General features: G+C 47.2%; 2 protein-coding genes across 7 annotated transcripts in view; one reads left to right on the top strand and one right to left on the bottom strand.

Annotated features, from left to right (window-relative positions):
- The window catches only part of WIPF3 (WAS/WASL interacting protein family member 3), a 109,501-nt gene extending 106,925 nt beyond the window's left edge, over positions 1-2,576 (top strand). For all 3 annotated transcript variants that reach the window (XM_045388959.3, XM_045388957.3, XM_074035298.1), the window contains exon 9: positions 7-2,576. In XM_045388959.3, the coding sequence (XP_045244894.2) occupies positions 7-30 (24 nt within the window). In that variant the 3' untranslated portion in view covers positions 31-2,576. The remainder of the gene's footprint in view (positions 1-6) is intronic.
- A 3,203-nt stretch (positions 2,577-5,779) lies between these two features.
- Positions 5,780-14,704, bottom strand: part of SCRN1 (secernin 1) — a 72,221-nt gene continuing 63,296 nt past the window's right edge. For all 4 annotated transcript variants that reach the window (XM_045388964.3, XM_074035299.1, XM_005549892.5 and 1 more), the window contains 2 exons: positions 11,969-12,149; positions 5,780-9,654 (listed from right to left, as the gene is read on the bottom strand). In XM_045388964.3, coding sequence (XP_045244899.1) covers positions 9,496-9,654; positions 11,969-12,149 — 340 coding nt within the window. In that variant the 3' untranslated portion in view covers positions 5,780-9,495. The remainder of the gene's footprint in view (positions 9,655-11,968; positions 12,150-14,704) is intronic.

Here is a 14,704-nt window from a genome sequence, read left to right as displayed (position 1 = left end):
CCACAGTTATCTCTGAAGACTCTTCGGTGAGAAGACAGATGAAGCCAAGGTCCTGGGGTTCCAGGTTGCAGAACATGTCAGACCCCGCCCACTCCATGCTCAAGCTGTAATTCAGTTGGCATACAGGCTTGGAATTGAGAATTTATTTATTGTAAATATGTGGTTTGCACGGGCTTTAAAGCAGTATTTTAATGGACTTTTATTTCAGTAATATTTTTTAAAACACCCCTCATTTTTCCGTTTTTTACACTGCATCTTGGCATTTGTCTGTCAGCTCAGATAGAGCCCTGTCCCTCCACCTAGTGCCCACTCCATGACTGTGAATACGCTTGCAGGCTGGCCCTTCCTAGATTCTGAACCGTTTGTAGAGAGTCCTTCGTTTGCAGGTAGCCCCAAAGTTATAAATATCCACAACGGCTTCTTATTGGCATGATTTTATATTCTCATCACACTAACTGCAAAATCAAACCAAACAATGCCTTATCAATGACGCAGCTCAGAGGAAATAGTGTGTTCCCCACACCCAGACAGTGCCGCGCAGCCTCCAGGGAACGAGATGCCATGTCTCGCTTTCATTTTGCAGTACAGGGATTTTTTTTTTTTTCTGCTTAATGTAAATATATCACAAAGTAAAGGCAAGAGTGGGCTTGGCCCCTCAGATGCCGACCACAGGGCCCCTTTTGTAACTGAATAATCCTCCAAGTAGCCAGTGCTCATACTGTTTACAGTGTCCCTAGTGCCCAAGTCTCCGTCACTTTCCTTCTGTTCCCTCCAAGTTCCCAGTCCCATCCCGGTAGCCAGCTTTACGAGATTTTGCTATTTCTTCCCTGCAGATTAAAAACATACACAACTCATCATTATGCTAAACTACCCATTGTATCTCAGGGGTCTCCCCTTCTGCCCTGGCTTCAAGTGTGGACTTCATGGAAAATATGACATGAAAAAGTGTAGAATGAAACATCGTGTGAAATACCTGCCACAAATACCTGGTGCCTCACCGCCCCCTTCTTAGGACCCTTGGAGCCACCCATCGGGCAAAACCTAGCTCCCTTCTGAGCTAAAGGAGAACCCTGCCTGACAACTCCACATTCATCCCCTTGTGGTGAGCACCTGTCCGTGGGGAGATGTGTGCAAGCTCAGCCACTCTGAATATAGAAAAGGGCAGGCCGGGCTGGGCCTGCTCTTCACTCCCTCTTCTTGATCCTGCAGGGAGGGGAAGTGTGTTTTTGCTTGCTGCCTGATCCCTGATGTTCCCCATCCTTGGTTGGGGAAGACTGTGACAGAGGAAGGAGAAAAAATAGAAGGAAACAGACTGATCCCTGGGCTGTGCTCAAAATAGCTGCCCTTTAAAGGAAATCAGGCAGGGAGGGGAGGGAAGCCAGTGAAAAAGAAATTTGCTTTGCAACACCCCACACACACATTCACCCCCGAAGGATATCGTGTCCAGACCAAGCCATCCAGAAAGGCAGCTGGTCAGGAGGGTGTGGGCAAACATGACTGCACCTGCCTCACTGTTGTCTGGAGTAAAGACCCGGGTGGTGTCCTGCCGCAGTGCTGTGCTTTCTCATTCCAGATGGAAGCAAGTGAGCCAGGGTCAAATTCCCGTCTCTGGGGGAATGAATCAAGCCAAAACTGTAACAGCTAAATCAATAGAAAAGAAGTTTTTGCAGGTCATCAGCTCTGGGCATAACTAATTTGTTTTATTGGTTCTGGAAGATTTCCAAAAAGCCAGAATGTATTATTATAACATTGTCCACTCCACCGCCCTCACAGTTGTATAAAATAATTATAAAAGTTTTAATGATCCCGATTAAGAAGACCCTAAACAAAGGCAATTCCACCTTCAGAGTAGACTGCCTGCCCTAATGAGGTGTTTAGGCATTCGTGTCCCCTGTGGCTGGGATGGAAATTAAAATAACACTATTTAAGGACAGAGGGGGCCGGGAGCAGCGGCTCATGCATGTAATCCCAGCACTTTGGGAGGCCGAGGTGGGTGGATTACTTGAGGTCAGGAGTTCAAGGCCAGCCTGGCCAACATGGTGAAACCCTGTCTCTACTCAAATACAAAAAATTAGCTGGGCGTGGTGGCTCACACCTGTAATCCCAGCAATTTGGGAGGCTCAGGCACAAGAATCACTTGAACCCTGGAGGCGGAGGTTGCAGTGAGCTGAGATGGTGCTACTGCACTCCAGCCTGGGCAACAGAGCGAGACCCTAATTCAAAAAAAAAAAAAAAAAAAGGACAGAGGGGAGGAAGGAACAGAAACCAAAAATGGCAATTAGGGAGAAATCTCAGGAATGTGGCATCCCATCTCCCCTTGAGACCTATCACTGAATTCACAACCCTTGGAGCTCATGCTGGTGCACTGAGTTCCTTTGGCGGTGTAAAGGTTTAACCCCTTGACTGTAAACTCATACTTAGAGACATCTGAGTCACACAGTCCCCGCCATTGTCATATATTCTCACTGACACTGCAGTCTGTGACTCCTCCAATGTTGCACCTGTATTTTATTTTTATTGATGTCTCCTTCTGCAGATTAATTTCTTTGTACTTAATAAACTTTAGTAAGTGGAAATGCTTCCAGTCGTTTCCTTGTTAAAGCCCATCAGTGTTCACCAATATTAATCTAAACCAGACATTTTTAAGGACCAGGAGAAGTTGAAGTTCTAAGGATGACAGGAAAAAAATAGATATTTATATGGATATAGTGCCTGCTGTAACATACTGTGTTAGATAACAGGGCCTGCCTTTCTTTCTTGAGCTAACTAGCCTAACTGGTATTTGGAAAAACCAAGCAAGAAAAAAAAAATTTCTCAGGTGCATTTTTTAAAAAGTAGGTAACACTATATTCAGTTTGATTAACATAGAATGGGCGGAGTATTGCTTATAAATTCTGCTAAATTGTGTTGAAATAGAACAACCTTCACCCTAGGTGCACTTAGCCCCACTCCCACCTCAGCAAACCCCTCAAAAAAGCCTCCTGTAGGAACAGAATTGTCTTGAATCCCCCCATAGCATTTTAAGGTGGACCTTTGGGAACAGGGTTCAGGGGAGGTGAGATTTATCTGCTAGGCAAGCTATCTCAGAGATAGTGCTTGGAGGGCAAACCAGGATATGAATCTCCGTTTTGCCTCTTACATGTTGCCTCTTACAGTCTGTGCCTCAGCTTCCTCTTTTGTCAAAAGGGAACATAAATATGTATCCGAGTGTATACTGGTGAAGATTCAATGATGTAATACACATGGGCAAGCCCAGCCCTTGGATCACAACGGAGCCAGTGACTGCACACCCTGCACCCCGGGGAGCAGTCAGTTTGCTGATTCCGTGCTTGGGCACAAACAGGGCTCTGCTGGCTGCATCCCAGGCACTCCATTCAGTATTTGCTGAGCTGCTCAGACCACACTTCACTAACTCTGCTGCTGGATAACAATGAGAGAGCAGTCATTAAAATTCATAGATGTTCCTGAAATAAATCTCATCTAGAAACTAATTTCAAAGCTGGTTACTACACACTTTGCATCAGAATTAGTTAAGGGGCCGTTTTATTGCTCTTATTGGTGGAGGTACAGATTAGCTCTTTCGTGGCCAAAAGGGCCGGTCTAAGTGGGGAAGAAAAAGTAAGGGCCGAAGACAATCTACAAAGTGGATGATGAACTTCAAAGTCACATTGAGTGTGGCAGTGGTGAAGTAGCTAGAAGTATAAGCGCCTTTTATGGAGTTAAGTGTGGGAGACATGGTTCCTAGAGAGGGAGCAAGTTAATGGGAAGGGCTGTGGACTCCAGAAGCAAGTTCCAAATTCTCAGACGGTGCCCCGGGAGGCTTCAGCATCCTCCATCCACCCATTCTGTTATGGGTTGAATTGTGTCCCCACAAAATCAATATGTTGAAGTCCTAAGCCCCAGTACCTCAGAATGTGACCTTATTTAGAAATAGGCCCACTGCAGATTCCGTTAGTTAAGATGAGGTCATACTGGATCAGCGTGGGCCCCTGATGCAATATGACTGGTGTCCTTATAAAATGAAGAAATTGGACACAGACATAGACACAGGGAGAACGCCACATGAAGATGAAGGCAGAGATAATCAGGATGCTGCTTCTATGGGCCCCAAAATGCTGAAGATTGCCAGCAAGCCACCAGAAGGTGGCAAGAGACATGAAACACATTCTCTCTCACGGCCCTCAAAAGGAACCAACCCTGCAGACGCCTTATTCCTGGGACGTCTGCGCTCCAGAACTGGGAACCAGGAAATTTCTCCTGGTTATGCTGCCCAGTTTGTGGTACTTTGTGACGGCAGCCCCGGCAAAAGAATACAGGCTCTGTCACCCAGAGCTGTGCAGGAGGGTACAATGTTTATGAAAAGAGAACTGGGAATAAAATTTCAGAATTAGCAGTGCCTTGTCATGTAAACAGAGCAGTCATCTACCCTGACCTTGAAACAGGTCACTCACTACAGGTGACTAAGTCCTATCTTCACGAGCAAGACAGTCAGTTGCGTTTTGCCTGTCACAGTGGAGAGAGAGTCATGGAAAGCAAGCTGGCATTTCTGGGTCACAGGAGTGGAGAGAGCTGGCTTTTTCCCTAAGTGGCATCCTCTCCTGTTGTGGCATTGCTAACGCCTTGGAATCAAGATGCCTGGTACAGAGAGTACCAGCCACTCTGATGATCTAGACTTCCATTCTAGTAACTATGGTAAAATACACATAAAGTCTACCATCCTTACCATGTTTAGTGTTTAATTTATTCGTGTTGTGTACATTCATATTGTTGTACAACCGTCACCACCATCCCTCTCCATAACTCATCTTGCGAAACTTTCTGAAACACTATACTCATTAAACAGTAACTCCCAATTTCTCCCCCACACCAGCCCGAGCAACCACCCTTCTAATTTCTGTCCCTATGATTTTGACTGCTCTAGGTACCTCATCGAAATGAAACCATATAATATTCATGACTGGTTGATTTCACAGAGCATAACATCCTTAAGGTTCATCCATGTTGTAGCATGTCAGAATCTGCTTCCATTTTTTTAAAGGATGAATAATATTCCATTGTATGGATATAACACATTTTGTTTCTCCATTCTTCCATCTGTGGATACTTGAGTTGCTTCCAGATTTTCGCACTGTGAATAGTGCTACTATGAACATAGGTGTGCAATCCTCTCTTCCAGACCCTACTTTCAGCTCTGTTGTGTATACCCAGAAGTGGGATTGCCCGATTACAGGGTAGTTCTATTTTTAGTTTTTTGAGCAACTCCATACTGTTTCCCACGATGGATGCACTGTTTTACATTCCCACCAACAGTGCATAAGGGTTCCAATTTCTCCACATCCTCACCCACATTTGTTATTTTCTGGTTGTGTTTTGTTGTTGTTGTTGTTGTTGTTGTTGTTTTTGATAGTAGCTATCCTGATGGGTGTGAGGTGATACTTTGTTGTGGTTTTATATTTAAAGACTGAATTTACCCACAGAACATTCCATAATGCAAGAAACTGCTGAACTGACTGTTTACTGAATATTCCAGCCAGAAAAATATATCTCTTCTCATACATCTTCTATGTTGTGACTGAGGCCCACATTTATTTATGAGACACAAAACAGAAGAGGCCACTCCACTGGATGTTAATTTCAGTTTTTTTTTATTGTATGCTTGATGCATTTAGAGACAATTCCAAGGGCAAGCACTGGATAGGGATATTATCTGCTTTGTAGATATTTGTACAAAAGACTGTTAAGACTACATGGGCAGTTCCTACTGCAGGAAACAGAATGATTTTTTCTTTTTTCTTTTTTTTTTTTATTATTCCCTGCCAATAGCATTTTCCGTCTAACACATTTAAATTCTCACAACATAATTGCAAACATGTACATATTGGTTCCCACGAGAAATCTGCAGGTGACATTTGGGCATGTTTGGAGTCAATCAGATAAAGCACATTATGACAGAAACCATAAGAGGGGAGCTGGGACCTGGGACCTGGGACTGTGCAGAATGAAAAGCCACGGCTACGGGAAGCATAAGCTTGTGCTGCAACAGCACATGCACATGACCTGCCACTCCTGGCCCTCCACGGAGCATGCCCAGCGAGGGCGCCTCCTCCCTCCCTCCTCCACGTGCTTCCTTCCTAAGGCTGAGAGCTCAACTGAAGACCTTCCTCAATAAACGACAGAGGGCTCTTCAGTCAGCAATGCAGTTAGTGGTTTCATGACAGACACACTGGTCCCACCCGGCTTCCCTGCAGAACCAGCCAGAGCTGTATAACACCTGTACCAATGTGGGATGACATCAGCTAGGAAGCAAAGTAATTTGCCTGGTTGATGATTACTTTTTATACCTAATGATTCACCCAGTAGTAAGGATCCCCACAGCTAAGATCTAATGGGCAAATACCTGCTCTGTTAGTTTATAAGAAAGACTCGTTCTAATAACACCGGGTCTTATGTTATTGGGCACCAAGGAATCTCCATAATTTCGATTATATCTTTATTCTACCTAAAGTTTCAAAGCACCTCCAAGAATAAAAGGGTACTATTTCTGCTTTGCTAATTTACTCCTGCCAGAGCTTCTGTCCTTGAATATGAGGGCTATTTTCACCTATAGTCAATCCCATCTATTAGACAAGACTAGCTAGCTTATGTTTGGTTATAGGGCAAGGGAGTGGGGGAGAGATTCTGTCCTTTCTGGACATGGCTTCTTTCTGCACAAGCATGCTCAGCCCCCACCCCAGTCTGAAAAGATACACAAAGGGTCTCCTAGGAAGCTACTTATACACTGTGACCCTTGAACATAATTTTTGCATTTCATCTTGAATATTCATGTCCCCCATACTGCCTTCAGAAAAACAATCCCTGGTCAACAAATTATTCATGTAACAAGCATTTTTCCGAAGCAAAATCTGTTGGGAACATTTAAAAATGAACATTCCTCACCATAACAGCCTGCTCGAAACCCAACAACCTATTTCCAGTTGTTACTATAAGTACATAAAATCCCTAAAAGTAAGCGCAGCCACATCAGCAGATTCTCTGCTCTCTTCTTCTCTTTCTCCACCCATTCCAATGCACAACTGTCCACCGCACTTAGAGACCCCTTCCAGACCCGATGGGAGCTGCCACGCCCCTTTTTACTTTTGCCAGGCTGTGCCATGCCCTCTAGTGGTAGGACTAGGACATCACAATTGTGGTGTAGAGTATTAGCATTAGCCAAGACAGCCCTCAATTAGGGCTGCCTTCTTTAAGAAGCTTGACCAAGGTCCATTCCCCTAACAGAAGTAGCCATTGTGTTTCCCAATGGGTAATGACACAAAGCGGGTAGGGTTATCCATGGCCTTTGGCCCATAGAAATGAAACGAGGCTTCTATGTAATTAATTCTCACTAGACTTCTTTCGGTCAAATTCTGAATCACCTTGGTTATCTCAGACATATGAAACTGATGAGACATTTCATAGTAGGCGAAGGTGAAATCACGCAGTGAAATTTAGAGTGGCTTTCTGCATCATCTTGCTTTACACAGCCACTTGGAACATGGACTTGGGAGGGGAGAGGTACCTACGTCACCCTTGAACCTCACTTCCCCCCCCTTAACAGTGATAGAAAGACACTTTTAGAATAGCCACCCCACCTAAAAGGACAGTCTAAATTCACCAACAGTGAAAGCCCAGGCCAAACCTGCGTGAAGCTCTTAGCAGCTACAGGCCACCATTATTGGTTGCCGTTAACTCTGTCAGCTGAAATCATCTTCCCATCGCCCACAATGTGTGGTTAATGATTTTACATACAGAGTTTACAAAACTGCTGAGCAAAAAGCTCATGGCACTCCTATACTCATGCTCTTGGAGAGGTGGTAGAAAAAAAGAATGTGTTCTGATGAAACCTCTGAGCCTCACTGTTCACATCCATGTAACGGGGCTGGGTCCCCTCAAAATCTCATGATACAGCTTCTGGGAAGGAGTTATTAACCCTGTCACTTCCCAGATTGCTGATACTCACAATGTTTCCATTTGCAGATTCCTGCCAAGAATGAGGCGGCAGGATTAGGCCCCACTGGTGCTCTCCCACTAGCTGCTGTATTTATGTACACTTCTGTTCATCATCTCTGCCCATTTCAGGAGTGGCTGAGAGCTTGAATAGGTGGCGGTAAGCTCCCCACCACCACCCCGCGCCCAGTGCAGCTACCCGCCTGAATGAAGGCAGCTCCTGGGACATGTGAGGTGTGAGGAGTCGGGGGAAGATCCAGGGAAGTCAGCTGCTTTGTATTTGGATTTGTGGGATGTAATGCACTTGGCAGGAAGGGTGGGGCCTGAACTGGTATCCTACAGAGAAATGCTTCTATATCCATCTGTCACCTCCTTGCCCTCTGTCTTCCCAGTGCTAAGCCCATCTGGTCTTCCTTGCATGCTTTTCTATGCTCTGGTGGTAAGTCAAATCCTTTAAGTGAACCCGACATTGGAAACAAATCAGTTTAATTAAAGTCTCTCTGCTGAGATAATGTAGTGACTGCTAGGATTCCAGCTATTTAACTAGAATCTAAATAGTCAAGAGTCCCTCCTTTTCTTTCCCTCGTGAGCAGAGAGATTCACCGCTCTGTGGGTGGAACTGTGCCATAAGGCCATTCAATCACTCCTAGACTAGCTGTTGGTAACTAGACTGGGAATCATTTCTACACAAGGAATCCTGCGGTGGCTGTGCTGCTGTGTAGGGAGAGCTGCCTCCTGGGACATCCATGCAGGGATTCAGAAGGCCACCAGCATGGCTACCTCTGAATCTCAGAAGTGAATAGGTTCCAGCTAATAAATGATCAGCTGTCCTGTACGTGGAAGCAGCTCTGCAGTCCACCACACGTAAGCACAGTGCACGGAAAATGGGAAGACAGCTTCTTCAGAAGCCCAGGATGTAGGAAGGAGCCAGGACTGGAGAGGGGTCCCTTTCTTCCTTCCCACTGGTCCTGTCCCCCGGAAGACACCTGTGGAGACACTGTGCACCAAAGGCATGCACTCACAGGAGGCAGGGAGGTTCCCTTGGACAACACACACGAGAGCCTTGTGTGTGTGCACAAATGCCTCTTGTTAACCTGAAAGAAATCGCTACTGAGGGAAAGACTAAGACTTCAAAAGAATTTGCTTTTCCCGCCAACTCGGCACTGTGGAGCCTGCCTTTCAAGGCTTGATGAACTCTAGTCCTCTTGTAAAAGGCTAATGTGTCCATTGCCACTGAAATACAATAATAGCAGCTTAAAATCCACAATTAGTCACACAACCGAACAACAGGCAACGGGATACATGTTACACTGCACGGGAAGGAGACCTACATTGCAGAAGGGGACACTGTGAGATTCAAGGCGGAACACAAGGTAACAGTTTGATCTGGCTTCGGAAAAGGAGGCCACATCTTAACTTTCTCATTTTACTCAAACAGGAGAGTGGTTTGTTTTGCTGGTAATTTAGTAAGGTGGGAAGTCTTAAATAAGAAGGGGAAAGGGAGCGCTTACTTCACTTAAAGAACTTAATCTCTGTGTCAACACAGTCATAGAAAAGGTCCCCCACTTCTGCAGGGTCCAGGGGCCCGGAGCTGGTCAGGATTTCTTCCATGGCTTCCAGGCCTTGCTTCTCCAGCTCCAGCATGGTGCTCCTCAGCTTGCGACCTTGCTCCTGAGGAAGGACACGACGGCTTTAGGTGTCAGCAAAACAGCGGGGGGCATTGCAGCAGACACTGAAAGCCTCTAGGGGGCCAGCTGGCTTCCTGCTCAAGGTCCTGTCCTCCTCACACTCCGTTTCTCACACGACTGCCGCAGGGATTGTTCTAGAATGCCAGTGTGGTTATGTCACTGCCTGACTTAGAACACTTGCACAGCTTCCTGCTGCCTTTAGGACAAAGCTCAGATCCCAGAGTGACACTGAGGGAATGCTTCCCCTGCATCTCCCTACTCCTCAGCTGGACTGAATTCACTGCAGCCCTCTGGCCTCTGATGCTGTCTCGCCCCTGCACAGGTGGCCCTGCCCTCTGGAGGGCCGTCCCCTTCCTCAGCGCTTGGTCGACGTGCACCCATCTTCAGTCTCCTTGCAAAGCCTTTCCTCTTCCCTGCACAGTGCCACACCATTCCCCCTGCCATGGACGCTGTCTCCCACCTTGTGCTGGCTTGCCTCTGCAGCTGTGGCCCCTTGGATGGGAACCGGGCTCATTTCCATCCTCCAGTGACTGGGAGGGCACTCTCAAAAAATGTTCATCGAATGAAAAAAAACATGGATCAATGAATAAACAGGTGCCATGTCTCTCCCCTGTTCACTCTTTTTCTGAGATGGTGAGTTCACTTCTTCCATGGGACTCACTCATTTACGGCAAATGATAGTGAAAGCTTCCATTTGCCCCACGAGTCCCAGAACTGAGAAGCTGCTCTCACCACCCGCCCACCACTGCGCCATGCAGCGTCCCGTGACTCCACCTGAGAGTCGTTTCTAAATTTCAAAACCCACCAGCCTCAGCAGTCTCATCTCTTTGAACACACAGTCCTTTCTACCTCTTCATTCTAATTAACCAAATATCCACCACACAGCGACAGTTTTCATCTACGTGGGACTTACGGCCATCCACCAAGAACATAAGCACCGTCAGGAGCTACTGTGGACAGCCCTGGAGAAAGCGCAGTTGAATGCAGTGGCAGCATGCATGCTTGCCATCTTCTGCCAGGCTTTGCAGGCTGGTGGGGAGAAGAGATGTAAAATACCTGGGCGACCTTTACGTGTTTAATGGTCTCTTCTGTGGAAGAGCAGGCCAAGCTCTCAGAAAAGTGAGACAGCCCTTCTCAGAGATGCTGTCTGCATTCACCTGGATGGACTGCTTGGGTTTCCCTCTTGATACCCTTTTTCTATAGTCCACCATGTCAAATGCAAGAGGCTCACCCCATCCACAGCACCAATTTATACAAAAGGTCCTCCTTTCTGGCCCTTCAGGCCAATTTGGACCTACCTATTAAAAGCGGTTACATAAATAGTTGGGGAAAACTGATGAGTGTCTAACAAACACATTCCTTCTTCCTCTCTTCAGCAAAATACAGGCTTGAATTTTATATCAAGTCCATCGGGGTGGCTGCTGTGGACACACTGGGTGCTGTGGAACGTGCTGTGGGGGGTTTTCTTGTTTGAATTGATGACTTATCACTTTATTAACCAAAGGTATGGGACTGGGGAGAGCTGCACTTTGAAGGATTACTACTTCTTTTTTAAAACTAGGAATATGAGGCCGGGCGTAGAGGCTCATGCTTGTAATCCCAGCACTTTGGGAGGCAGAAGCAGGCGGATCGCTTGACCTCAGGAGTTCAAGACCAGCCTGGCCAACATGGTGAAACCCTGTCCCTACTAAAAATACAAAAAAAACCCCCAAAAAACCAAAACCCTAGGAATACGAGAATATTTTCTAAAACTATGTTTGTACTATGGTAAAACATATGTATTATAACATAAAATTTACCATTTAAAAACTTTAAAACATACAGTTCAGTGCATTAAACTCATTCACAATGTTGTACGACCAGCACCACCAGCCATCTCCAGAACTTTTTTGAAACAACATATCATTGTATCTTTAAATAAAATGTTGCCAGCAAATACAACTTTTTACCCCTGAAAGTACATAAATAATTTTACACAGTATGTAACAGTTATCCCTACTGTACTGCATATTCCTATTATTCCTATGTAAACAGTAAATGTAGGTAAGATACTCAGCCTGCTGAGTTCCAGAATAACATGAGAAGGAGAAGCTTTGTCTTATTTGGTTTCAAGAGGCTGGGCAGGAAAATGAACACCAGCTTTCTAGGAAAGGCCCCAGGAACCTGGCCTCTGGGAGGAGTCTGGCCACACTGGATGGGTGGGGGGGGGGGGTCTCGCTTGTCATCTGCTTCCCTGCCTCCTTCCTCGCTGACCTGGCCCGCCCGCCTCCGCCTCCGTGGCCCTCATGCAAGCTCACCTGATCACTTTCGAGGATGGCACGTGCCCACTCGTGGGCTTTGTACAGCTCATGCCGGCGGTCTGGCTTCTCCTGGAACCGAGGCTCCTTTTTGGCAGGGTCGTCATCCCCAAAACAGGGAGACTGTGTCTTGGGGACAAGTTTTACGTCATCCACAAAGATGAAAGGCTTGAATATGGATCTGGAGAGGAAGGAGAGACACTTCAGCCAGGAAGAGGTTGGGGCCCAGGAACACCCAGAGACTATCCTTTTATTCAGCAAACATTGCCCAAGCCAACTTGTGGGAGGTGGTGGGTAGTGGGTGTGGGTGATGGGTGGGAGGTGGTGGGTGGTGGGTGTGGGTGATGGCTGGGTGGGTGGTGGGTGGTGGGTGTGGGTGATGGGTGGGTGGGTGGTGGGTGGTGGGTGTGGGTGATGGGTGGGTGGTGGGTGGTGGGTGTGGGTGATGAGTGGGTGGGTGGTGGGTGGTGGGTGTGGGTGATGAGTGGGTGGGTGGTGGGTGGTGGGTGTGGGTGATGGGTGGGTGGGAGGTGGTGGGTGGTGGGTGTGGGTGATGGGTGGGTGGGAGGTGGTGGGTGGTGGGTGTGGGTGATGGGTGGGTGGGTGGTGGGTGGTGGGTGTGGGTGATGGGTGGGTGGGTGGTGGGTGGTGGGTGTGGGTGATGGCTGGGTGGGTGGTGGGTGGTGGGTGTGGGTGATGGGTGGGTGGGTGGTGGGTGGTGGGTGTGGGTGATGAGTGGGTGGGTGGGTGCCAGGAGAGACATAACTGCATGTTTTAGTCGCTATTTTAGTAAAACTAGCAGTCATTTACAAGCTGCAAATTCCTCTACTTACAGTAAAGAGACATCAAAACAGACTTCCTTTGTTCTGAACCATTTGAGAGGACTCTTTTAGCAATAAAAAGTGAGGCAAACAGTGTTCTGAGAAACGGTGCAAGAAGCCATCTAGCTGAGCAAGAGGTTTGCCTTTTTTTTTTTTTTTTTTTAAACTGTGGTCTGAGAAGGAGCCTCCAAGAAAGGAAGGGTCTTTTGGTTTGGATTTGTTTTTAGTTTCTTCTGAGGTTCTACCTTACTGAAAAATCTATGGACTATCTCTGATAGACCCAAGGAGGGCACAGAGTAAGAAAGATGACAGAGGAGGCCTTGGAGGGTGCGCACCACACAGAAGTCCGGTTGTGTGAGAGAGCTAGCACAGGGCACAGCAGGTAGCTAATGCCCTCCGGCTCTCTTCAATTCAGTTCTCAGGCAGGATGGATGTTATCTTCAGGAAAATGGCTGTGCGCATGCCTGCATGTGTGTGTACTTGTGCAAGTCTAGGACACATCACCACACACACACACACACACACACGAGAGCCACGCATATAAACAGCTGTGGCCTGGGATCCCAGGCCAACCGGGTGAGGGGCCAATACAGCTGACTGTAACACCGGGGAGACAGACTTATCCCACCCTCCCTACACCCAGAGGAAACACTGCTGGATGACAGGGCTGCTCCCGGCAGGCATGGGCACCTCTGGGTCCCAAGGATTGCCTGTTTTCAGCTGTACCATGCGGCAGCACCTGCAATAACAGCAGGAGAGAAGGAACTCCCCATACGTGCCCCATATGCACAGGCTAGATTTGTCAGATTTGGACATTTTTTTCTCCTCTCAACAGGTGCACTGTGGCTCATCCCGGGTACCTCAAGTGGGCTAGAGGTGAGCTAAGATGTTGATTCCCTCAGCTCTGGGGCATCTGGGGCTCGAGGAAGCCAGGGCAGCCTTGCCAGTGTGCCACACAGGTATTAATATTTTCAGGTACGGGCCAGGTGTGGTAGCTCACACCTGTAATCCCAGCGTTTTGGGAGGCTGGGGAAGGCAGATCACTTGAGGTCAGGAGTTCGAGACCAGCCTGGCCAACATGGTAAAACCCCGTTTCTATTAAAAATTTTTAAAAAATTAGCCAGATGTGGTGGAGTGCTCTTGTAATCCCAGCTACTCAGGAGGTTGAGATGGGAGAATCGCTGGAACCTGGGAGGCAGAGGCTACAGTGAGCCGAGATCATGCCATTGCACTCCAGCCTGGGTGACTGAGCGAGACTCTGTCTCAAAAACAAACAAAACAAACAAAACTATATTCAGGTATGCCATGACCTGAAAAGGGACTGGGAGCCAGTAACCCTTGCTACCCAATTTTGTTCTTGGACTTGCAGCAACAGTATTGGCTACAGAACCTCAGGCCCCACCCTGTCCTGCTGAATCAGAATCTGCATTTTTAACAAGATCCCTGTGGATTCATGACATATCCAAGTCTGAAGAGCACTACTAAAAACACAACAGTAATGAGATGTACTCTCTTAGGTTAGCTTCCTGATGTTGCCATGGGACAGGAGTCTCAAGTGAGAAAAGAAAGACACTGATCACAATATGCAAAATTGGGGCCCAGACTAATTTAATTTCAGTATTAAAAGCAGTAAGACCTTCGTACCCCAAGCTGGTGAACTGAGTGGCACTAGTTGAGGACTAGTGTCAAGTACTCTGTTGTTCTCTATAGGTGACGTAAATATAATTGGAGACTGGGCCCATCCTCCGATCCACTGGGAAGCACAAGGCATGCCAGGCTGCACCCACCTGCTCAAAGTCAAGCCCTGCCAAGAACCTTCCCTCCCCAGCCATCATCAAAAGAAGTCCCCCCTAAAGACACAGGGGAACTACCCTTGCACAGAAGGAACACACACTTCCACTTCCTACAGCCCTTG

This window comes from Macaca fascicularis, chromosome 3 (genome assembly GCF_037993035.2).
Source record: "Macaca fascicularis isolate 582-1 chromosome 3, T2T-MFA8v1.1".
Classification (NCBI taxonomy): domain Eukaryota; kingdom Metazoa; phylum Chordata; class Mammalia; order Primates; family Cercopithecidae; genus Macaca; species Macaca fascicularis.
The sequence above is the reverse complement of the archived record's forward strand: the minus strand, read 5'-3'. Positions and strand labels throughout refer to the sequence as shown.